The 24,604-nt window shown below is 40.2% G+C and overlaps 2 protein-coding genes across 13 annotated transcripts in view; both read left to right on the forward strand.

Annotated features, from left to right (window-relative positions):
* PAXBP1 (PAX3 and PAX7 binding protein 1) overlaps positions 1 to 12,948 on the forward strand; it is a 37,101-nt gene extending 24,153 nt beyond the window's left edge. The window contains exons 15-18 of the mRNA XM_030880780.3: positions 331 to 397; positions 3,876 to 4,022; positions 5,681 to 5,835; positions 8,556 to 12,948. Of these exons, the coding sequence (XP_030736640.1) occupies positions 331 to 397; positions 3,876 to 4,022; positions 5,681 to 5,835; positions 8,556 to 8,673 (487 nt within the window). The 3' untranslated portion in view covers positions 8,674 to 12,948. The remainder of the gene's footprint in view (positions 1 to 330; positions 398 to 3,875; positions 4,023 to 5,680; positions 5,836 to 8,555) is intronic.
* Positions 12,949 to 18,377: 5,429 nt separating this feature from the next.
* SYNJ1 (synaptojanin 1) overlaps positions 18,378 to 24,604 on the forward strand; it is an 89,120-nt gene continuing 82,893 nt past the window's right edge. For 11 of the 12 annotated variants that reach the window (XM_060297836.1, XM_060297838.1, XM_060297837.1 and 8 more), the window contains exons 1-2: positions 18,378 to 18,526; positions 19,586 to 19,731. In XM_060297836.1, coding sequence (XP_060153819.1) covers positions 18,420 to 18,526; positions 19,586 to 19,731 — 253 coding nt within the window. In that variant the 5' untranslated portion in view covers positions 18,378 to 18,419. The other variant, XM_070045418.1, reaches the window with a different exon arrangement.

Raw genomic sequence — 24,604 nt, forward strand, 5'->3', positions numbered from 1 at the left:
AATATTCTCCATTATTTTTCAGAGAAGACTTCTTAAACTCCGGAAAACTAAGCATAGCTTGAAATACAAGCTTTACCTACATAGTATAAACGTGTAGCCCAAAGAGAGTGGCTCAGTGGGGAAATTGCTCCCTTACGCAGCATAACCCTTAGTGTCTCACAGTAAATTGCCGTTACCTTTTAAAATTACCTTCTGGAATACAGCTGTTTGAAAATTTGAAGAATTAGTTAACTTCTTATGTTCACCCCTTTTACTTACAGAAATCTTCTAGGAATCAGATGGCATTTATCACACAACTTTGATCATGATGTGTTTCTCTTTTTTTCTTAGTGTCTTGGAAAATAAAAATTCTGGGCCTTACTTGTTTTTTCAACGACAGTTTTGGTCTTCAGTTAAGGTACGTGTCTGTAGGCTATCTAAAAGACTTCAGATTTTGTTTGACTTCATACAAGCTAATTTTATTCCAAAAGTTTATTCAGGTTTGATGTTTGCAGAGGTGAAAATGTATTCTGAGTTCCAGTAAGGTCCAAACTAGCCAACAAGATGCCTTACTAAACCACAGCAAGGAGAGTACCAGATACTCTCCAAGTTGCGGAAATATAGCACTGAATTAAGATAGAAGTAGAGCCTTCATGGCGTTTATAACCAAGCTCAATTGGCAGTAGCAAATAAGTAATCTCAGGTGTGATGAGTTTTGAAAAAAAATTCAAAGTTGTATGGGAGCATATGACAAGGGTCACAAATACCTTGACAGATGAGTCACAGAAGATTCCGTGCCACCCTGAGGAAGTGATATTTAGGTTATTAGTTGGCCCTGAGGTAAGGGAGAGCAGGGTATACTAGAACTGAGAAAAGGCCAGGATGACTAGAGTTAGGGAAGAGATGAGCAGTTCAGATGATAGGGGAGCTCTAATTTACATGTAGACATGTAACCACTCCCTAAATCAAGATGTATAATGCTTCCATCATCTCCCCCAGATTCCCCATGCCCCTTTGTAGTCAAGCCCACCCCTACGGCCTGGCCACCCCTTCTTATTGTCCTGTAGTTTTCTTTATAAGAATGTCTTAGGAATAGAATTACGTACTAACTAGCCTTTTGAGTCTGGCTTCATTCACTTAACAGAATGCATTCGTGATCTATCAGTGTTGTCTTGTGTTCACTCCTTTTTATTGCCAAGTAGTATTCCATTGTATGGTGGATATCCCACAGGTTTTTTTTGTTTTGTTTTTTATCCATTCCCCAATTGAGGGACACTGGATTGTTTCCAGTTTGGAGTAATTATGAATAAACCTGTTTGCACACAGGTTTTTCTGGGTATATAAGTTTTCATCACTTGGATAAATACCTAGGCAAAGCTGTTTTCTAAACCAACAATATATTAGCGTTCTAGTTATTCTTCTTTCTCACCACTCACCACACTTGGTATCTTCAGGGTTTTTATTTTTTTTAAGTCATTCTCCTAGATGTATAGTTATGTCTTGTTATTATTTTAATTTGCATTTTCCTAACAACTGATGATGTTGAGCATGTTTCCTTTTTTTTCCTCTTTTTTATAAATAAATTTATTTCTTTTATTTATTTATTTTTGGCTGTGTTAGGTCTTCGTTGCTGCTTGCGGCTAGCGGGGGCTACTCTTCGTCACAGTGCGCGGGCTTCTCATTGCAGTGGCTTCTCTTGTTGCAGAGCATGGGCTCTAGGCACGTGGGCTTCAGTAGTTGTGGCGCACGGGCTTAGTTGCTCCGCGGCATGTGAGATCTTCCCGGACCAGGGCTTGAACTCATGTCCCCTGCATTGACGGGCGGATTCTTAGCCACTGTGCCACCAGGGAAGCCCAGGCATGTTTTCATGTGCTTACTTGCCGTTTGTATATGTTCTTCGATGAAGTATCTGTTCAAATCTTTTGCCCATTTTTAAAAATTGGGTTTTCTTATTATTGAGCTTTGAGTTTTGTATTCTTGAAACAAGTACTTTATCAGATATGTGATCTGCAAAGAGTTTTTCCCCCCCATCTGTGTCTTAACAGTGCTTCAGAGTGCAGAAGTTCTTCATTTTGATGAAGTCCAACTTATTATCTTTTCCTGTTATGAGTTGTGCTTTAGGTGTTGCATCTAAGAAATCTTTGCCTAATACAAGGCCACAGAGTTTTCTTCCTATCCTTTCTCCTAGACATTTCATAGTTTTAGGTTTTACATTTAAGTCTGTGATCCATTTTGAGTTAATTTTTATATAGGGCATGAGGCCTTGAAGTTCCTTTGTCCCAGCACAGTTTGTTGAAAAGACTATCCTTTTTAAAATTAAATTGCTTTTGTTCCTTTGCTGAGAATCATTTGCTCTTATATGGGTTGTGGAAGGGTTTTTGTAGGGAAGTGACATGAAAATATTGCCCTTTTTAACATATTCTGGCTTCTGTGTGGGGATAATGAAATGAAGTAGGTGAGGATAGTAATGATGAAAATGGAAATTAGTACTTATTACATATTTACTGTGTGCCAAGCACTGCAGCACACATTATCTCATTGAATCCTCACAGCAGCCCTATGAGCTTGACTCTGCTGATGGGACAGTGAGGCACAGAATAACCTGCCCAGGCTCATCCCTTTGTTAAGTGGCAGAGATGGGAGTCTAACTCAGGCCAGTCAAACTCTTGAGCAGCTCTTCTCAGCTGGGTTTCTGTGGAAGAATTAATACCTGATGCCCTAAGGCCTCCATTGCGTATGCAGCTAGAAGGGTACTAGCTTGTACCATCGTTGGGAAAATTATGTAAGGAGTCACTCAGATCATTTTCTGTAGGTTTTAGTTCTCTCACAGAGCCCTGCTGGAGGAGAACTAGACCAGCGCTGTTGCTCGTAGTCAGTTGAATAACTGCAGGGCCCACAAAGAGATGACGGCAGCTTCGATGAGGGGCATGGCAGCAAGGACTGAGAGAGAGGCACAGAATGGGGAGAGGTGGGGTTCGACAGCTTGAGGGCGAGGGCGAGAATGATAAGGCTCATGTAGGCTCTGGCTCGATTGAATTGTTGGATAGCGTTGCCATTTCCTAAGATGAGAAATACTGGGAACTTAGAATTTTATGGTGGAATGGGCGGGGGCTTCCATTTTATATGTATTGAGCTTAAGTAGTTCCAATATCCAGGTTCATGAAGTCTGGTAAGCATGCAATGTGGTAGTCAAAAAAAGAATTTCCATCTTTTTGCAGGGTCACAGGACTGGTTTAGGCATGATTTTCAAGGGAGGACATTTATCTAAGAATCATCATTTGCCCACCAGTACTTTCTGTTATGATGGGAAATGGTCTGTATCTGCATTGTCCACTATAGTAAACACTAGCTCCATGTGGCTATTTAAATTTTAGTTAACCTCAGTCATTATCAGAAATATTCAGACCCTTCAAAACTGCTTATTAGTGCTTTGGCAAGACATGGTCCAGGGTATTTCATAAGGTGTTTTATTGTGTAAGTAATTTACTTTGTACTTAACTGCTTTACATTGCCTCTCAATTTTTTTTTCTTCTCAAAAAACCAAACTTTTAGTAATAGAAATCAGATTTGTGGTTGCCACAGGTGGAGAGTTGTGGGGAGATTGGATAAAGGGGGATCAGAAGGTACAGACTTCCAGTTGTAAGATAAGATAAGTTCTGGGGATGTAATGTACAACATGGTGACTGTAATTAACAATAGTGTATTGTATATTTGAAAGTTGCTAAGAGAATAGAAAAAAGATTTGTAACTGCGTGAGGGGAAGGATGTTAACTTATGGTGATTATTTCACAATATATATTTAAATCATTTTGTTGTATGCCTTAAACTTACACAATGTTACATGTCAATTATATCTCAATAAAACTGGGGAAAAATAATTTTCTTCTTCTTTCTAGCTCTTAGGGAATTTTCTTCAATGGTATGGCATTTTCTCAAACAAAACTCTTCAGGAATTATCAATAGACGGTTTATTAAATAGATACATTCTCATGGCTTTTCAGAATTCAGAATATGGCGATGACAGCATCAAAAAAGCCCAAAATGTGAGTTAAATGACACATATTGTAGTTTTTAAAGCATACGAGTTAAGATGGATTAAGTTTTCCTTGTTTGAAGAGATTTGAGAATTTCATGAAAACCCCTTTGATTATCGAAGTTGGTATAATGTTGACAATCTCCCCTTAGCATTTTTTACATAAAAAGTTGTACTGTTATATATGTGTATATTTGTCCTTCTATCCATCTATCTGTATCAATATTTTTATAGGTATTAATAAAAGTTTTAATTTGGGGATAATTTTTTAACAGTTGAATGAATGCTATTTTAAGTGTTACTAAAGAAATGGTCTCTTCTCTCATTTAAGAAATAATTTTAGTTAATTTTTTTTTACTTCATATACATGAGTTATACAGTTTTGATAATTTTTTAAACTATTTTTTAAACAATCATATGATTAAAGAAAATGTGCAAGTACAGTACAGTTTTTCGACCTAACCACATCAGAGTAATTCTCTGACATGATACTCCCTCACCCTCAAATAGTTTTGTGTCTGTTTCCTATAAACATGGATTTTCTTGTACACGATTACAATATGACCATCAACATCAGGAAATTAACATTTATATATTACTGTCCCCTAATCCTTAGGCCCCTTTTCACGTTTTATCAGCTATCTCAATAATATCCAAAGGAACTGGCAAAAGAAATTCCCAGATCATCCTTTGCATTTAATTGTCATGTCTCTTTAGTCTCCTTTAATCTGGAAGAGTGCTGGATTCCTTGACCTTCATACCTTCTGAAGATGATAAGCCAGTTATTTTGTAGAATGTCCCTCAGTTTGGGTTTGTCTGATATTCTCTCATGAATAGATTCAGATTTTGCATCTTTGTCAGGAATTGTCCTAGACTTCATTAGTGTGAGTTCCTTCAAGTTGACCTCTGTGACCTTGTGGCATGTCCTCTAATTTGGGGGGAGCACTTTCTTGCTTTCTGGCACATGATGTTCCAGGCTTATCTTGTACCTGCTTGGCCCAGCTCTGGAATCAGTTGTTTCTCCAAGCATCCCTGGGTTCTTTGGTGGGGAGCTGTCTCTACCCACTGGCTGCTTTCTCCCGGGTGGGAAACAGCCTCCCCTTGCTCGGGTTTTGGTACCCCATGCCAGGTTGCCACCATGCCCTGTTCGCATCCTGCTTGGGCTCTTGCCCTAGGCTGCCCCTCCGGTGTGATGCTCTCTTCACTTCTCTGGGCCAGCACGGCTCCTACTGCCAGCAAGGATGCCTACTTACTGAACTGTTTGGCACGGGGAGAGGCTGCAGTTTGGTACTTATGCTATACATGTTTTTACATTAAAAGCTGCTGATCGAAGGACAGTTCAGTTCATTTAGGGCTTTCTGGAAGACTGGAAAATGAAGCAATTGGTTATCAATTTTATGTCCCTAATTTACTTAAATATTGGAGAAATTATTTATCTTTTGCTTTGAGTGTCTATATATTGAAGTTTAAAATTAGGGTATATCTAGGTGTATTTGTATAGTTTATGTAGAAAATCAGGTTTAAAAGACTATCCCTTCTAAGTAATTAGTTATGTGTTGCTCAATAGCAAGTCTTCTAGTTAAGTACATTATACGCATTATCTAGACTCAGCTTTTAGATGCTTTAATTTATTTTTGTTTTAACTGTTTACATCTTTCTTCTTCATAGGTGATCAGTTGTTTCCCCAAGCAGTGGTTCATGAATCTGAAAGGAGAAAGAACTATTTCTCAGTTAGAAAACTTCTGTCGATACCTTGTACACTTAGCAGATACAATTTACAGAAACAGTATCGGGTGCTCTGATGTGGAAAAAAGAAATGCAAGGTAATTATTTGTAATTATAGAATGAAACAGTGATCTAGAGTCTTTAGTTGTTAGGTTTAGTATTATTAAAATGTTTTCAGTAGAGACATGGTTATCTTTTACTTGAATTTTTATTTTATTTTGATTCTTTTCTTTCTTTTTTTTAAATTAATTAATTTATTTAGTTTTGGCTTCTCTGGGTCTTTGTTGCTGCGCGCGGCCTTTCTCTAGTTGCAGAGAGCGGCAGCTACTCTTCGTTGCGGTGCGCAGGCTTCTCATTGTGGTGGCTTCCCTTGTTGCAGAGCACAGGCTCAAGGCACGTGGGCTTCAGTAGTTGTGGCTCGCAGGCTCTAGAGCGCAGGCTCAGTAGTTGCGGCGCACACACAGCCTTAGTTGCTCTGCGGCCTGTGGGATCTTCCCGGACCAGGGCTTGAACCCATGTCCCCTGCGTTGGCAGGCAGACTCTTAATCACTGTGCCACCAGGGAAGCCCTATATTTTACTTTAAATTGTAAACATTGACTTAGTATTGATAAACCTACCAAAAATACACATTATTTTTTTCATTTTTGCAACTTTTACCTAATCTTTTTTCAATATTTTATTTATGAAGATATTAAGGGAAGATTTCTGGTAAGTGAATCATTGCTTTTTCTGTCTCCTCCCTTGAATAATTGGGGAAATCTCAGTCTCTTAGAATGTCATGGATCTTGGTCTTTGGAGGTTCATTTTACAGATACAAACCCTAGAAAAGACAGCCACTGAAACCCAAAGTATATTGAAGGTTATATCTCAATTTTGAGATGTTTGTGCTCTATGTTGAGTTTTTCTATATCCATATCATAGACTAAGTCATCACTCATGATTTATGGGGAGCAGCTTATACATATTTTTTATCAAGGTTTCAAGGAAGGAATGAACAAACCATTACCCCTTTTCCAGTACATTGTCTTGGGTGTTCATGGAATTTGGGGGTAGATCTCTAGCATAAAAAGTAAGTAGTAGTAATAATAACAACTAGTACCACCATTTGGAAGAATCTTTGTTTTTGTTTTGTTTTTCGGGTTTTTTTTGGTATTTTTTGGCCACACTGCATGGCTTGTGGGATCTTAGTTCCCAGACCAGGGATTGAACCCAGGCCCACCACAGTGAAAGCGCCGAGTCCTAACCACTGGACCACCAAGGAATTCCCAAAGACGAATTTTATTTTTTAAAGTTTCATTTCATATATTCTTCCTAATGTCAGAGTTTCATTTTCATTTTGATCACACCATTAGTCATACCCCCTAACAAAATCCTTTTCTTTTCCCCTGTTCCCCTTCCAGGAAAAAGAACCTTATTTTCTTGAGAGAAAATTTGCTATCTTTTATAATAAAATTAAAGGCAAAGTAGATAGTAAATACTTCAGTGGTTAAAAAAAAATCTTTGCCAGGTGATTTTGGGGTTTTTTTTTTGGCCACACTGTGTGGCTTGTGGGGTTTTAGCTCCCTGACCAGTGATCGAACCCAGGCCCTTGGCAGTGAGAGCTTGGAGTGCTAACCTCTGGACCACCAGGGAATTCCCTGGTTTATATTTTTATTTCATCCTTACCATGTCATTTTGCTGTTGGTCGTTATTTATTGGCACTAATATTTCTTCTCAATGTGTTGTTTTTTACTAGATAAATCCTATTCACTTCACTTTTTTTAAACTTTGATTTATATATGTAACAGTGTTTTTGTTTGGGAGTAAGTATCAACAAACACTACTTTTCTATGGAAAAGAATTTCAGCAGCTGTTTAAGCACCTGCTGTGTGCAGTGCACATAAAGTAGGTTCCACTTTATGAGTGTGAGTCACAAAATCTTAAAAATTATAATCCTTCCCTAAAAGGTGCTTACTACAATTTTGTAGAGAAGAGACAGCCAATAATGTCACATTGTGTGTTGTTTCTCACAAGTGGTTCAAACTATTGTAAATGTTAAAAGTAGTTCCTGGCAGCATCACCTGGGAGCTTTGTTAGAAATGCAAATTCTCAGGCCCCGCTCCAGACCTACTGAACAGAATTCTGAAGGTGGGGCCTGGTGATCTGTGTTTTAGCACTCTTCTAGGTAATCCTGTTGTATGCTAAAATTTGAGGATTACTGAGAATGACTTCTAGCTGGGTGATAAAAGAAGCCAGGTTGGGCTTCCCTGGTGGCGCAGTGGTTGAGAGTCCGCCTGCCGATGCAGGGGACACGGGTTCGTGCCCCGGTCCGGGAAGATCCCACATGCCGCGGAGTGGCCGGGCCCGTGAGCCATGGCCGCTGAGCCTGAGCGTCCGGAGCCTGTGCTCCGCAAGGGGAGAGGCCACAACAGTGAGAGGCCCGCGTACCGCAAAAAAAAAAAAAGAAGCCAGGTTATACTTTATTAGTGAATTTTGGAGGAGTGGCAATTACTCTGGCTCTTGGTGGGTTGGTCATGAATACCCACGAATATAATTTGTGTTCCAGGTGTACTCTAGGAGAGCTGGGACTCTGGTTTGGGAAGGAATGGAAGGCAGAGCTCTGAAGCAGTTAAGTTAGGCAATAGAGTGCTTTCTCTCCTTTCTCGGTATTAATGAAAATGATGGATCTGAATGAGATTTTGGGGTGTTTTTAGTTTTGAAAATGGGTCCTCTGTTTCTGGGTATTTAAACATGGGCGGGTTTTTTTTTTTAATATGGACAATTTTTTTTCCCACATGCTGTAACCTGCTGATCTGTGTTTCCTTTTTTCTCCTTTAGGGAAAACATAAAACAGATAGTAAAACTCCTTGCAAGTGTTCGAGCTCTGGATCACGCTATGTCTGTTGCAAGTGACCACAATGTGAAAGAATTTAAGTCTTTGATCGAAGGAAAATAGATCTATGAGACTGAAAAGAAGCCTATTTGTTCTAATACCATTCCCAATGTAAAAATTTTGTATATATGTAAAGTTTCTTAAACTGTAAAATATTGGCTCTTGTTTTAATACAAAGAACATTATTAATATTCAATACTGTGTCTTTAAATGCGATTTCTTCAGAATGAAATGAATTCAGATTATTTCTAGGAAGTCTGTGAATGGTTTCCTTAACTGCCTGTCATACTTTGTTTACAGAAGTATTTTATATGGTCATTTAAATTAACTCTCTCAGCTAATTGTTCTCTGTAAACAATGTGTGCAGTGTATATTGTATAATTATGCATATATATATATATATATATTTATACCACCATGGAGTTACTTTCACACTGGAAATTTGTGGTGTTTTTCTACAGAGTAAGCCTTTTAACAGCAGAAAATTATTCAGTAGCAAATTGTCTTAGGGAAATTACTACACTGTTGCAACAAAAGGGCTGGCAAGTGACTAAGTATTCGTCACCTTTTGGTTAGCAGTTGCTATCACCGTAGCTGTGCTGCCTTAAAATTGAGAGTTGAGTGTGGACTTAGTCATTGGTGAATGGTGAACTTTTCTTCCTTGAATTAGCATTACAGTCAACTGTATGTTTAATGTGAGCTCTAAATAAATATATGCAACATAGGTTTTTGAAAAGAACATAGAAGTTTCATTTTTGGAAATAATAGATCCACAACCTAATGCATGGTTTGGGGCTGACTCTCCTGTCTCATTCATGATTTTACTCCCTGACCAGCTTAAAAAAATACATGCATTTGGATTTTAGTAATCTAGCATTATATTTTAAATCTCACATATGTGAGTTATGATATGCAATAAAGAACACGCCTTGCTGATGAGCTACACCCAAGCAGTTTAATATCCATGGTCTTCTGTAATGTTTATACCATGTTGTAAATACTCAGAGAACTTGTTTTAAAGTTTATGCTTTCTGATTCTGTGATTTTCAAAAGAGGAACTTTTTGGAAATTAAGGACTATTGTTTGATAATTATATATGTAATTAAGCTTTAGCCAAGCATTAAATTAATTTTTAAATAGAACCTTTGTTATATTTGGCTGGCGACTAATTTTAGTTGGAGCATTTCAAATGACTGATATAGTGAGACTATTAGCATGTGTACCCTTGGTCAAGTCAAATAATATTTAGAACAGTGTCATGCACTCTAATTGCTCTGTCAATTTTATCTTTATCGTAGGATCATTGCTTATCCCTACAGATTCATTCTGGATGAATTCATTCTGGAGAAAGTGGCCTAGTAAATAGAATTAAAATAGAACACTTATTCTCAACTTAAATGGACTAAAACATATAAACTCGCATATATATATATGACATGCACATCATTTGTTTCTTAAATTTGTGTTTCCAAATGCACTGAACCGATTACTTTTCCTATATCTGCATTTAAGGACTCTTGAAGTAAACTCAGATTTTTCATCATGTGACATCCATCAGGCTGTTTTAGGAATGAGTTTGAACACCACGCTAGGACCTTGATGTCAGGTGAATTTAGCATAGAACTGTGCATAAAACAAGTGGTTTTCGTTTCACAACCCAAAGTTTTTTATTCCTGAAATAGCTAAAGGACATTCTTTCTTAGGAAGGAAATTGTCAAAAGATAAATTCAGAGAGTGACATTTTAATAAAGCTGAGGTTTTGTCTTTGCAGTTTTTTCTTTTGGCGCAGTCTTCCAAAATACTTCCAAAATAGATGAGGAAGATTTTTGAAAAGGAAAGTTACTTTATTGAGACAACGTAAACCATAGGCATAAGGAACTGTAACTGCTCTTCTACCAGGTGAGGATGGTGACCCATATCCTTATTGATGCCATGGTGTCCTGCATAGACCTGCAGCTCTGCCTGAGGGCTTTCTCTTGGCCTGTGCTACAGGCTGGAGTGTCCACTGCCTAATGTCCCTGGGAGCAACCCTCAGCCAAAGTAAGGAGGGGGGACGATAAATCCCCCAGTGCGTTAGTTCAGGTCATCTGGGGAGCAGTCTCTGAGATGGCGTTAGGTATATTGATACAAGAGATTTGGGGCAGGGAATAACAATGAGGGGCAAAGGAGAGGAGGCGGGAGGAGGCTGGGAGAGCCTTAGTGCTGAGAGGTCGTGAGGCAGGGAAGGAATTAAAGAAGGTGTCAGACATCAGTGCAGTTCGAAGAAAGTTCCAGCAAGGCTGACAGGGCCCTCAATACAAAGTTACGATTCTGAGGAGTTTCATGTCTCCAGGAGCTGGCCTGCCTTTGGACCCCACCATGCTCAGTAATTGGTGGAGAGCAGTTCTTGGGGAGCATGGCCTGTACAACCAGATTCTTGTAGAAAATCTAAGGCACAATTTCACATCTACCACACCAGCTTCCTAATCTCATAGGAAAACAGTTAGGTTTCACATCATCTCCCAGAGGGCTTCATTTGATTTGAACCATGGTTGTCTGCAGTGATAACCTCATCACCCAGAACTGGCCAAGAATTTCACAAGTCTTCAAGCAAGTACCTTCCTCATGAGAATATACTAAAATGTAGAGTTCCCTAATTGTTTTAAAGACAGGTTTATTGAGGTATGAGTTATAAACTGTAAAGTTTACCCTCTGTAAACATGTATAGTTCAGTGAGTGTGGACGAATGCCTAATTCTGTTTTAAATGCTAATTTCCCTTGAAATCATGAAATCCTCCTAAAAATGGTCAAATGTTTTAGAGCTGCAAAATACAATATGAAAACGTCAGTTGCTACATTGTAGTGGTTCTTTACGGTTACGGTAACTCTTCTGATTTCTAACATTGTAATATCCATATAGTAAAGGGAGTGTTGCCATTCCCTGATTGTGGCAAAGAACACTTTGGTCTGTGGTGTCAAGTAAATGAAAATGAGAACAATTAAACTTATCTATGGGTGTTAGGTTCACAGCTGCTGAGTGTGACTACAGACTTCCCAGCAAAGGCAGACAGGCTAAAAATTGTTACATGGAATTGGTATTGATAGGCAGTGTTGACTGGCCCATGGTCTGCTTCTGGACCTCCGGGCCCCGGTAATTTGTACTGGCTTCCTCCCAGCCCTGTCGGTGCTAACTCTAGCAGAGGCTCAGAGGTTAGAGTCATCCTGTACAATGAGAATGCCAAGCACAGAGTCTCAGAATGTATATTGTGGTCCACCAGTTCACGGGCTCTTACTTTAAAAGATCTTTAGGAAAATGAGACTTAGATATAAGACATGACACCATCAAACTCCTAAAAGAGAACATAGACAAAACATTCTCTGACATAAATCATACCAATGTTTTCTTAGGTTCATCTCCCAAGGCAATAGAAATAAAAGCAAAAACAAACAAATGAAACCTAATCAAACTTACAAGTTTTTGTACAGCAAAGGAAGCCATAAAATGAAAAGACAACCTATGAACTGGGAGAAAATATTTGCAAATGATGCGACTGACAAGGGCTTAATTTCCAAAATATACAAACAGCTCATACAACTCAACAAAAATAACCCAATTGAAAAATGGGCAGAAGGCCTAAATAGACATTTCTCCAAAGAAGACATACAAATGGCCAACAGGCACATGAATAGATGCTAAACATCGCTAATTATTAGAGAAATGCAAATCAAAACTACAATGAGGTACTACCTTAAACTGGTCAGAATGGCCATCATTAAAAAAAATCGACACATAACAAGTGCTGGAGAAAGTGTAGAGGGAAGGGAACCCATCTACACTGTTGGTGGGAATGTAAATTGGTGCAGCCATTATGGAAAACAGTATGGAGGTTCCTCAAAAAACTAAAAATAGAGTTGCCATGTGATCCAGCAATCCCACTCCTGGGCATAGATCTGGACAAAACTCTAATTGAAAAAGATACATGCACCCCAATGTTCATAGCAGTGAAGTAAGTCAGAAAGAGAAAGACAAATGCCATATGATATCACATAGGTGGAGTCTAAAATACAACACAAATGAACTTACCTATGAAACAGAAACAGACTCACAGACATGGAGAACATAGACTTGTAGTTGCCAAGTTCGGGGGGATGGGGTGGATTGGAAGTTAGGGTTTAGCAGATGTAAACCATTATTTATAGAGAAAGGATAAACAACAAGGTCCTACTATATAGCACAGGGAACTATACCCAATATCCTGTGATAAACCATAATGGAAAAAATATGAAAAAGAATGTATATATGTGTATAACTGAATCACTTTGCTGTACAGCAGAAATTAACACAACATTGTAAATAAACTATACTTCAATAAAATAAATTTTAAGAAGAAAGATCTTTAGGAAAATGTACCTTATACCCCGTGCTTGATGATTCGCAATACATGGTAAATGATAAAGAGTTTGGCAAATCCTGTAGAAACCATTTTAAGCTACTTTACAAAAGCACTTTGACCATGAAAGCTTACCTTTTACAGGTACCTTGAGATGTTGAAATTCCAGAGGTGCCTGCTGCTTAGGGACCAAGAGCCATGTTGAAGAGTGAACATCCTGCAGCCCTGATCTCAGGAAGGCCAAGCCCTGTTATGGCTCTGGTCCTTTGATTTCCACAAGAATCCTTGTGTGTCACTAAAACCATCCTAGCTCTCTTGACTTGGTTTCTTTTTCCAAATGAAAACCATTTTTGTCACATACAAGTTCCTTGTTTGCTCCAGTTGCAATTTTCTTCACTCTGGTATGTGTGAGCAATTTTTCAGTCTTTGAAGTTTTTGTTTGTTTTATTCTCACAACGATTCTGCTCTCAAACGTACTATATTTTTGACTGACAAAATTTCTGTTTTTCCAGTTTAAAATCTTGTCCTTTACTATGAACTTATTCAAAGCAAACAGCTAACGCTATTTGTAACCTACTGTTGTGTTGCCTCTCAAGACCACCATTTTCTCTTTAACAAGGAGTCATCCCTGCCTGTATAATAGGTCTCTGCAGATCCTGATATGAAGGTTAGCTCTAGGCTGTGTAACCTGAAAAAAAGCTATTAAAGATAACTGAATCAGGGCTTCCCTGGTGGCGCAGTGGTTGAGAGTCTGCCTGCCAATGCAGGGGACACGGGTTCGTGCCCCGGTCCGGGAGGATCCCACATGCCGCGGAGCGGCTGGGCCCGTGAGCCATGGCCGCTGAGCCTGTGTGTCCGGAGCCTGTGCTCTGCAACGGGAGAGACCACAACAGTGAGAGGCCCGCGTAACGCAAAAAAAAAAAAAAAAAAGATAACTGAATCAGGCTGTAAACATTCCCCAAATTTGCCAAATGCTTTCTAGTATTTTTGATAAGGAAATCCAGGAAAAGTAGGCCCTATTACTAATTTACATGGTGAATCTGTCAAAATTCATAGCCTTGTAACATATGGTATATTTTTTGTCATTGGGATATTCATTTCTAAATTAATAAATCCCATCATTTACCGGTGACATAAGTGTTTTTGACCTAAAGAAACGGCAAATACATGTTTCAACCTGATACAGGGAATTGTCCGTAGGAGAAATAATTTGGTCAAAACCCAACATTTAAAAATCATGTTTTTGTTTCTTTGTTTTTTTGCAGCATGCGGGTTCTCAGTTTCCCCACTAGTGATCAAACCCATGCCCCATGCAGTGGAAGCACAGAGTCTTAACCACTGGGCCACCAGGGAAGTCCCTAAAAATCATGTTTGCCTTCAATTCATCGAAGCTATTGGAGCTGTTATCTGAAACACCTATTGGGCTGTTTTACTGATTGTCTGTGGATGCTGTAACAAATTACCACAAACTGGGTAGTTTAAAACAGCAGAAATTCATTCCTCACAGTTCTGGAGTCCAGAGATTCGAAATGAAGTTATTGGCAGCGCTATGCTCCCTTCTAAGGCTCTAGGGAAGAATCCTTCCTGCCCTCTTCCAGCTTTTGGTAGCTGCTGACATCACTTGGCTAGTGGCCACGTTGCTGCAGTCTCTACCTCTGTCTTCACACTGCCTCTGTGTGTGTGTGTGTGTGTGTGTGTGTGTGTGTGTGTGTAATCTCCCTCTGCTGTCTCATAAGTACATTTGTGATTGCATTTAGGGCCTACCCAGATAATCCAAAATGATTTCAAAATTCTTAACTCAATCGTATCTATAGACTTGTTTTCCCTGTAAATTAATATTCACATGTTCTAGGGATTAGGATGTGGATATCTTTTGGAGGTGGTATTTTTCATCCCACCACAGGCCTCATTGCTCATTTTTTTTTTTTTTTTTTTTTTTTGCGGTACGCGGGCCTCTCACTGCTGTGGCCTCTCCCGTTGCGGAGCACAGGCTCCGGACGCGCAGGCCCAGCGGCCACGGCTCATGGGCCCAGCTGCTCCGCGGCACGTGGGATCTTCCTGGACCGGGGCACGAACCCGCGTCCCCTTCATCGGCAGGCGGACTCCCAACCACTGCGCCACCAGGGAAGCCCCTCATGCTCATTTTCAAGGTTCAAGATGGTGTCAGCCCATCTCTGTAGGCCCTTAGGACCTCACTAAGAAGTTTGTGTATACCACCTAACTTGTATTTTAAGTCAGCCAAGCCCAAAGACACTCTTCAAATTTGGTGACAATTTGTCCAGCTATTTTCATGTGCTGTAATAAAGAAGTATAAATAAGAAAGACAAGAAAAAGAAGAAATAAAGTTTTTAAAAGTCACTAATAAAATGGCCCTTATGTTTTTAAACCCTGATCATGTGCTTATTTCATGACTACAGTGGTCTATTTTGAAAGGGTTTGGCCAGAGAAAACCATAATTCAAAAAGACACATGCACCCCAATGTTCATTGCAGCACTATTTACAATAGCCAGGTAATGGAAGCAGCCTAAGTGTCCATTGACAGATGAATGGATAAAGAAGATGTACATATATACAACGGAATATTACTCAGCCATAAAAAGGAATGAAATTGGATCATTTGCAGAAATGTGAATGGACCTAAAGACTGTCATACAGAAGTAAGTCAGAAAGAGAAAAACAAACATCGTATATTAACGCATATATGTGTAATCTTGAAAAATGGTACAGATGAACCGGTCTGCAAGGCAGAAATAGAGACACAGATGTAGAGAACAAACGTATGGACACCAAGGAGGGAAAGCGGGGGTGGGTGATGGTGGTGGTATGAATTGGGAGATTAGGATTGATACATACACACTAATATGTATAAAATAGATAACTAATAAGAACCTGCTGTATAAAATAAAATAAAATCCAACCATTACCAAAAAAACAAAAAAAAACAAAAAGGGTTTGGTAAAGCTGTGGCCTTCTACTGACAGCTCTACTAATGAGTCCAGTTTAACTTAAAGAAAAGCAGCAATTCAGACCAAGAACCAAGAAACATTGACCTAAATTGCCTTAGTTCAAAATCGAAAGAAACCAGGAGTAGGCAGAACATCTACTTCTAAAAGGGCCTAGCACAGATATTTCCCACTCTGAGAAAGGAGAGGTTCCTAGAGCAGCCGCACGCAGACACAGTTGCACTGGAAGTTTTGCTGTGGGCAAGTTTGTTTGTGGTCCCAACTTCACTTCAAACTGAGTAATTTTTAACAAGTTAACTTTTCTGTGTCTCAGTTGTCATAAGAAGCAACTTCCAAGCAACATACTCAATAACATCAACACATCTTCTGGAGCCATAACCTTACATGTGTTTTTCTGGTGCATATCTGTCTGGTATTCCTTCGGGGCTATACAAGTATTATACCTGAAAAGGCAAATAAGAAAAAATCCATTCTCACCCACTCCCATTTCATTTTTCTCTGTCCAGTGCAACCTCCAATTGAAGTGGGTTCTTCTGGCGGGGGGTGGGGGGGGAGCAAGCAAGGACCAGTAGAGTATCTTAATGAGTTTAATTCTGAGGCTGCTGTTAGTAACCACTACCAAGAGCAAAACAGTTTTTCTAAGGAGATAGTACATATTAAATGAGAGAAATCTCCTCCAGTTCTCAGAACTAAACCTGTGTTTCTGCATATCTCCTTCTATAAAGGAAGTGGTTTCTTTTCTAATGAACTATAGCTACTTTAGTATCCTGAAACCAGGGTGGGTCCAGCTTCTCTAAAATGGATGAAGAAATGTTAAATCAAGCCAGATGACAGGGCCTGGAGGGGGAAATGATCTTGTGCAACACGCTAGATTTAAATTCTGCTTTTGCTGTTAATAAAAGCAAGAAGGGGAAGAAGCAAGAAAGAGCAAAGGCAAGAGGAAACAGTTTCCCGGGGTGCTGAGTTCTTCAGGTTTTCAATTCCTTTTGACCCTCCGGGTTTTGACTTCATTCCCGCATTTACGTCTATTAAGTGGAAATGGAATGAGAAGTCCGTGGGACACACTGATATTAACCAGGAAAAATGATTTGTTGAAAAATGAGGATAGGATGAAAGGATAAGATGTCTTTAGTTACGAGATAACACGGATGGCAGGAGCTACTCACCATTCAGTGCTGACCATAGCTGCCTCGGCCTGCGTACAGCCGTGTTGGAGTCTGGAGATCCTGACTTGGAACTTTCCACTCCACTGTACATACAGCTGAGCACTCTTATTTTTTTTTTCACACACACACACACTGTATTTTATTTTTACAAGAGATAAATAAACTGACACCAAGCATTGTAAATGGATGACCACAACAAAAGCAACAATGTTGCAATTACCAAACACGAAACACACTCATACTATGTCATAATATTGACATTCAGTCCAGGAATCCTCCACTGTAACAGCTCCTTTACTTTGCAGTGAAAATTGATTTGTATATTTTTTGCCTCTGAGTCCTTGTGGGATTTTTTTTTTTAATTCAAACAGAAAGTCACGAGAATTATAATCATCCTCATCAGTTCATTCAGTCCCATGTAATTAATTATTTTTTCATCTTGATCTTTTGTTAAAACTTTTATGAATTCATCAGTTTTCCATTAGAGTTCTGAAAATGCTTATTCATTCAGTTCAGCAGTATAGTCAGTTACCAGAAACCTGTACTTGTCAGAGTCTTTTCCATGAATTCCTTGAAGATGAAACCCTTTTATAGGAACATATTTGCAAAAGCATCAGAGTAAACCCAGAACTGTCTGTAAATGACAAAAGACTTAAAAATGACCACGGTTAAAGATTTGATGAAAGTTCATAATAATGCAATTGACAAGGAAATTTAGTTATTTCTGAGATACACATTTTACGAGCACTCTTTTTTAATAGTGCTCCTGAGGGCTCCAGAGCACACCAGAAGAAAAGGCAGCGAACAGAGTTGTTCCAAAGCAGCCATTAGTTTTTCTTCCTGCTACCTACCCAGACGCTCAGAATAAGAACTCTGCGCTGTTCGCAGTGAGACACCATGGACAGCTCTTCAGGCGCTGCCCTGCTGCCCAGCGTGCTGTCCCGAAGCCTCCCCCCAGCCAGTTAGGCGGGGGAGGCAGGGGGTGGTCCTGATACCCTTCTTGGGCACCTATCAATACCCAGCCCCCAAAGCTTTTCCCCTGAGTCCCTCCCCGTGGTTGGTAAGCTCTGAAAAGCCCACGCGAGGGGCCCGGGGAGGCCGCATCCTCCCTCTCCCAGCATCCTCAGCGGTGGGACCTGCAGCTGCAGCTTGGGGAACACGCCGCCCGAGGAGAAGGTCGCTGCGCGTGGAGGCGGCTGGCAGCTCACGGTTACCTGGCCAGCCGGGAAGCCCAGAGGGGGCGGGACCTCCCCCCGACGTCCCGCCCTTCCCCGCGAGGGGCGGGCCTTCCTCCCCCGGCCGCTGCGCCATGCGGAAGAGATGGGCCTGCTGGAGCGGAAGTGACGCTTCGGGCGGCTGTGGCGGCGGCGGCGGCGGCGGCTGCGGAAGAAGGAGGAGGAGGAGCCGGAGGAAGAGGTGAGCCGGCCGGCTGGTGGGGGGGGGGGCGGGGAGCGGCAGCGGCCAGACGCACCGGCTGCGGGGCGCGCGGGCCGGCGCTTCCTGAAGCAGTCTCCACCTCCGCAGCCTGGGCGGGAGCGGTGAGCGGCGACCGCGGGCAGCCAGGTACTGGAGGGCAGGCGGGGTGGTTGGGAGACCACCGGTTGTGCGGGGCGCCGCGTCGGGCGGGGAGCAGAGGTGACAGCGGCTGTCAGCCTGCCCGCGGGGAAGGCACCGAGTCAGTTTGGGCGCCTGGTCATCTCTTCTGGCGTATAATGGAGGGATCGGGCTGCTCCGCACTTATGTCCCCCTGGGAAGGAGCCGCTCTCCGGGCGGTCGACTGTCGGGAAACCCCGAGGAGCCTCGGTCCGGTCCGTGTCCCGACTCGTGACTCTTCCCGGGTGGCCATTCATATCCACTGGCTGCTGCCTGCGGACCCCTCAGCCGGCGGTGCCCTGGCGCTGGGCTGGAGGCGGCGGTAGCCTGTACCGCTGCTCTTGCCCTTCACCGCCGCCCCCGGGAGAGCCCGTTGTGTCGGATAATCCTTTCCTCTTATCTCGCCCCCTAAGGCGCTTTGAATCAGCCTTGTTAACCTTCCTTCGCACCTACCTCTTCTTGCCCCGCAGAGGATCGGCTTGAAGTTTCCGAATCGTTTCCCTTTCAACGTAGTTGACAAATTCTGAAGCAGGAAGCTGATAAACAACTCCGAGCGAAATACGCTCAAAATGTTTCCTTTTGGTAAACATTAAGTAAAGGGGAAACTCATCTTCACCAAACCGTTCATGGACTTGGAGTGATAAAACCCTGCCTTGCCTTGCTGTGAGAATTGGCAGCTTTTCCTCTTGCTTTTCGGTAAAATTAAGTGACGACTTATCTTTTGGAATCAACCATTCTCTCCCCAAGCTCCCCCCCCTTTTTTTTTTACCACCCCACCCCCCCATCAGAACCTGGCAGGGAGGGACTTCTGGATGCCTTGCAGTCCTTTGCTGCAGAAGGAAACATTAGCTTCATTTGCTTTGCTTTGCTTGGTTTTCACAGGGCTGCCTCGGAAGAAAGGAGAATGGCGTTCAGCAAAGGATTTCGGATCTATCACAAATTGGATCCTCCACCTTTCAGCCTCATAGTGGAAACTAGGCATAAGGAAGAATGTCTCATGTTCGAGTCTGGGGCTGTAGCTGTGCTCTGTAAGTCATCTCTCACAGCCCAGCTGATCAGGGTCTGTTTTGCTTGAAATAATTCAGCTTCAACCATTTTTTAAAGAAGACTCTGATATGCTTTTATTTCCTTTTAACCAGACCTTATTTTCTTTAAAACTTTTATTTTCTTTTCTTCCCCCACTGCAGGTTTTTGTTGGGGCTGGGGAAGATGCAGGTTTTGGTACAGATTTTTGCTTTCTTGGGTTCTTCTGCTGCTTCTCAAAGTAAATCTTTCTTTCCAAAAAATTATCGTTGCAGTGTATAGCATATCACATAAACCTGTAAGATGGCTTGCTTGACATTTTGGCTGTAATGAACAGCATTTCTTATATGTCAGTTGTAGTAATGGACTATAAGTATTTATTTAATATTGTTGGAGGATTTTATGGTGAGGTGCTTACATTTTCATTAAGAGGATTGTAAACAACCTTCAAAATTTCATGTAAGGTAGGTGATTGATTTCATATTGTTTAAGAAACTACTTTGATAGTTTGTTTTAAAGAAAAGGACTACTGCACCACAAGAAAAATAGTAGATTAGTAAGGCTTGGGTTATTTTGTGGGCCGATGGATGAAATTAAAACGAAAAAGATTAATTTGAACATTACACTTGGTAATATAAGATTTCGTCTGGTAACCTCAATTTAGGATTATTTCAAATGTGACTGTGTTGTCAGAGGCTCTCTAGTGGTAACGACTTGTTCTATATTATGCTTTTGCTATGTAGGATCAGTTTAGTTATTGGTCATATTTTTAAAAATTAAAAATACCATTTGAAAGGCATACTTACAACTGTAAGCCCCTAAACTTTCTCCATATTCAGTAGTGAAGGGCAGGAGACCCTAATCTCTGCATACAGAATACTAACGTACAGAATATTAATATCAGTTAAACCTGATTGATCTTAATTCTCTGAAATAGCAAAATTTTATGCTGATTGGGGAAAAGGATAGTGACATAATGAAAAGTCTTAAGCAGAGAACAATGTATAAGAAATATGTATTTTTTGGTACATGTGGTAACATGGTTTGAGTGAACAGGAAGAGACTATATGTGTTCTAAGAAACAAGTGTTAGTAATATGGGTTATATTCAGTCAGACTTAATTCATTTACTGATACATTGTTATTTATGCTTAAATCAACTAAAATATTACTTGCTACAATATTAATTTTGCAAAGCATGTTTCTTCATACTACAAATATTATTCTTATACTGATGAATTCTATCTAGATAAAACTACCTGTGGGGGAAAAAGGTTTGTTTCAGCATGTGAAACCCTTTTCAGCTGCTTGTGTGTTTTGGTGATTTCCTAATTTGTCTAAATTCTAAATGTTTCTCTAATTGTGATTACTGGTAATAATGGGAAGTCAAATTTTCAGCTACAAAGTTTGTATTACCTATAGTTATTAGGGTTATTGCTATACTTTACTCCAAGGTCAGGAAGCTTAAGGATAATCCTACTTCCAAACCTCCAGCAGTCCTCTCTTTTATGCCAAATAATGGTTTAAAAAAACAAAACAAAACAAAACAACTTCCCAAACCATTCTTTTGGCATTAACATTCATTTTAAGGAAAAGAATCTTAAAAACATTGTCTTAACTATTTATTAACTCTTTTTATTTTCATTAGATTTAGACTATATAAGTAATTCTTTTCAGGAGAAAAAAACTGTGAATGTTGCCTCTCTCCGTAAAGCTAGCATAAATGGATATATAATCTCTTGGGTATGTCATTAGCTTTTCTACTAATTAGCTTTTCTATGTCAGTAGCTTTTCTACTGTAAACTTTCATATTTAAAACATTAATATTTAAGAGCTAACAGACCTTTTTATAACTTATTTGACGTGTAAAATTAATTTGACATTCAGGTCAGAATGATACCAAGGTGTGTATTGTGCTGTAGAATGTTCATTTTTAAAACCTTCACATTTTGTCAGTGCCTGTTGTATTCAGGGGGCTGTGCTTGTAAAATACTGAGATGTTCTGTTTATCTTCACCAATCTCAGACCTTTGAATTTCGATGCATCTTGCATATTAATCTACCAGAAGAATCTCCTAAAATCATTTTTGATATTAAACCCAAATGTAACCCTATTTTTCAATAAGCTTAAGTTCAGACTCCTCAGCCTGTCAATCAAGGCCTGCCATCATTTGGTGCCACCCTGTTGGTTCAGTGTTGATCTCCTTTAAGGGAGACTGGTGTTTCCTCAGTGCTCTCCCAAAGTAGCGTGCTTTTTCCAACCGTCATCATGCTGTCCCTCTTCCTCCAAGACTGCTAGAATGCTTTTTTCTGCCTTTCCAGTCGAAGCCTGTCAGTTCCAGCTTGAGTCTTCTTCCTTAGTGAGAATCTGCCCCTCCAGCTCACTCTTGTCTCTTCCTTCCCTTCATTTTGTGGAACTTAGTCTGTATCACAAGATGAATGCTTTTTATATGCTGCTTTTGTTGTTCTCTACATGCTTGTATGCAGGTGTTTTTCTTGAACGTACATGGTGAGAGTGACCCTAGCAGGACTCAGTTTCACGTACCCAAAGTTTGTGACTTCTACAGGCTTCAGTTGCCTGGGTTTAACGTTTAAACAATTAGACAGCTTAGGCAATACATATCGTTAAGGACTGACAGTCACTTAATTTTCTTGGCTTAGGCCAGAAGTGTCATGAGATAACCAATATGAAATGTCATTTTTCCTATTAGCACATATTAAAAAATAGGGTGCGAGTGAAAATAAACTCAGCTCATGGGTCCTCTTAGGACCCAAGTATCCACTAATTAATCAAGCCTTAGAATTCTGTCTTAATGTTGATAAAGATGTTAAATCAGTCATGATGCTATGACTTAATCAATCAATGAATCAGTGATTTTCAGCCCTGTGTGCACATTATAATTCCCTGGGAAGGTTTTTACAAATACTGATGCCTGGGCTCCAGCCCCCCAGAGATTCTGATATAATTAGATTGGGATGACCATTTCTGAGCATGGTTTATATAGGCCTTTCTATGATAGATTATGGCATAACTTTTTTGGCTCGCAGACGCTATCCAAAATAACCATGTTTCCAGAATTTCAGTGCTGTTACTGTCTACTGTGGGGTCCGTAATGAGTTTCCTTGAAACCCTCAGCCTGAACCAAGTGCTGATGTTCCCATAGCGCTTTTAGTCTAGTGCTTTTCACAGAACCTGGAACTGTGTTCAGGTTTCTGCATCTGGATGCTTCACTCCTTGAGGAAAAGGCCCGGGTCTCAGTAATCTTTGTATCCCTAGTGCTTAGTTCAGTGTCTTACTCATATTGCAGAATAAATGATTATTAAATAAATGGCATGGGGGGAAGACTAACCTAATGTAGATTATAGTATTCTATGTTTGTAGTGCAGTGTTCTGTGTTTGAAAGTGTGGTACCTTTTCATATAAAATTTATTTTCTGTCTTTTAAAGAATTGCTGTTTGACCGAACTGCTGATGTGAAACACATATGTTACACATTGTTTGGATTTGTTACTGAAAAATTCTCTTGGAAATAACTATTAACCACATCATTAAGGTTTTTCTGAAATGCCAATTAAAATGTGTGTGATGAATGTTCTTCATAACTACCATAAGTACTGTTAACAGTTTGTTTTAAAATTACTTTTCTTGAGATGGAAAATAATTTTATTGATTTCTTTCATTGCATTTATCTATTTAAAGAAACCTTTGGACTTCCCTGGCAGTCCAGTGGTTAAGACTCCACACTTCCACTGCATGGGGCACGGGTTTGATCCCTGGTTGGGGAACTAAGATCCCATATGCCTCAAGGCACGGCCAAAAGTGAAAAAAATAATAATAACAAAATAAAAATTAAAAAAACCTTCTGAAACGTTCTTAGATAATAGTTAATATTATTTTTAGTCACATGCCCATTTTCAGTGTTACTCATTTTTGAAAATTACTAGTCCAGAAAAATGTTCAGTTGAACCAAAAATTTGATGTCTGTGGAGCAGTGACTCAGTGTAGCAAGTGGACTCTCTGTGACTGGTATACTGCGTCTGAACCAGCATAAGCACAAGAGTGATGGTCAGCAAGTTGTAACACTACACCCTTCTTCTTGGAAACTAATTTTTTTAAAAAATTTATTTATTTTTGGCTGCGTTGGGTCTTCGTTTCTGCGCGAGGGCTTTCTCCAGTTGTGGCAAGCAGGGGCCACTCTTCATCGCAGTGCACGGGCCTCTCACTATCGTGGCCTCTCTTGTTGCGGAGCACAGGCTCCAGACGCGCAGGCTCAGTAGTTGTGGCTCACGGGCCTAGTTGCTCCGCAGCATGTGGGATCTTCCCAGACCAGGGCTCAAACCCGTGTCCCCTGCATTGGCAGGCGGATTCTCAACCACTGCGCCACCAGGGAAGCCCAAAACTAATTTTTTAAGAGATAAAGGAAGACATCTGTCAGTTTTGTGTTGAGTTCAGTTTTCCTCCACTTTGTACAGTTAGACACATGAAAAGACCATCACAGGGGACGGACAAGTAGCCAGTCAGACAGATACATGATTTAAATTCACAGGCTATCTCATTATTTTACAACCCATCTCATGCTTTAGTAAAGGTAAATAATTTGCTTTATAATTGTATTCTAAATAGAAGATGGAGTAAAGGGGAGGTCAGCACATCGGAAATGGAGGATGATGTGCGGGTCACATAGATAGTGAGCGTAACATCTGTATTAAACGTAAGAGAGAAGTTTATAAAGGGCATTGGCAATAAACTCTTTGTTGCAGCTGTTTTCCAAGTAATGTAAATACTTTTTCCTGTGATTATGTATAGCCTTGGAATGGCGCCTTTTAACTAACCCATATGTGTTTGATTTTCAATGGTTTTTTAATATTCAAATGTATATA

This window comes from Globicephala melas, chromosome 4 (genome assembly GCF_963455315.2).
Source record: "Globicephala melas chromosome 4, mGloMel1.2, whole genome shotgun sequence".
NCBI lineage: Eukaryota > Metazoa > Chordata > Mammalia > Artiodactyla > Delphinidae > Globicephala > Globicephala melas.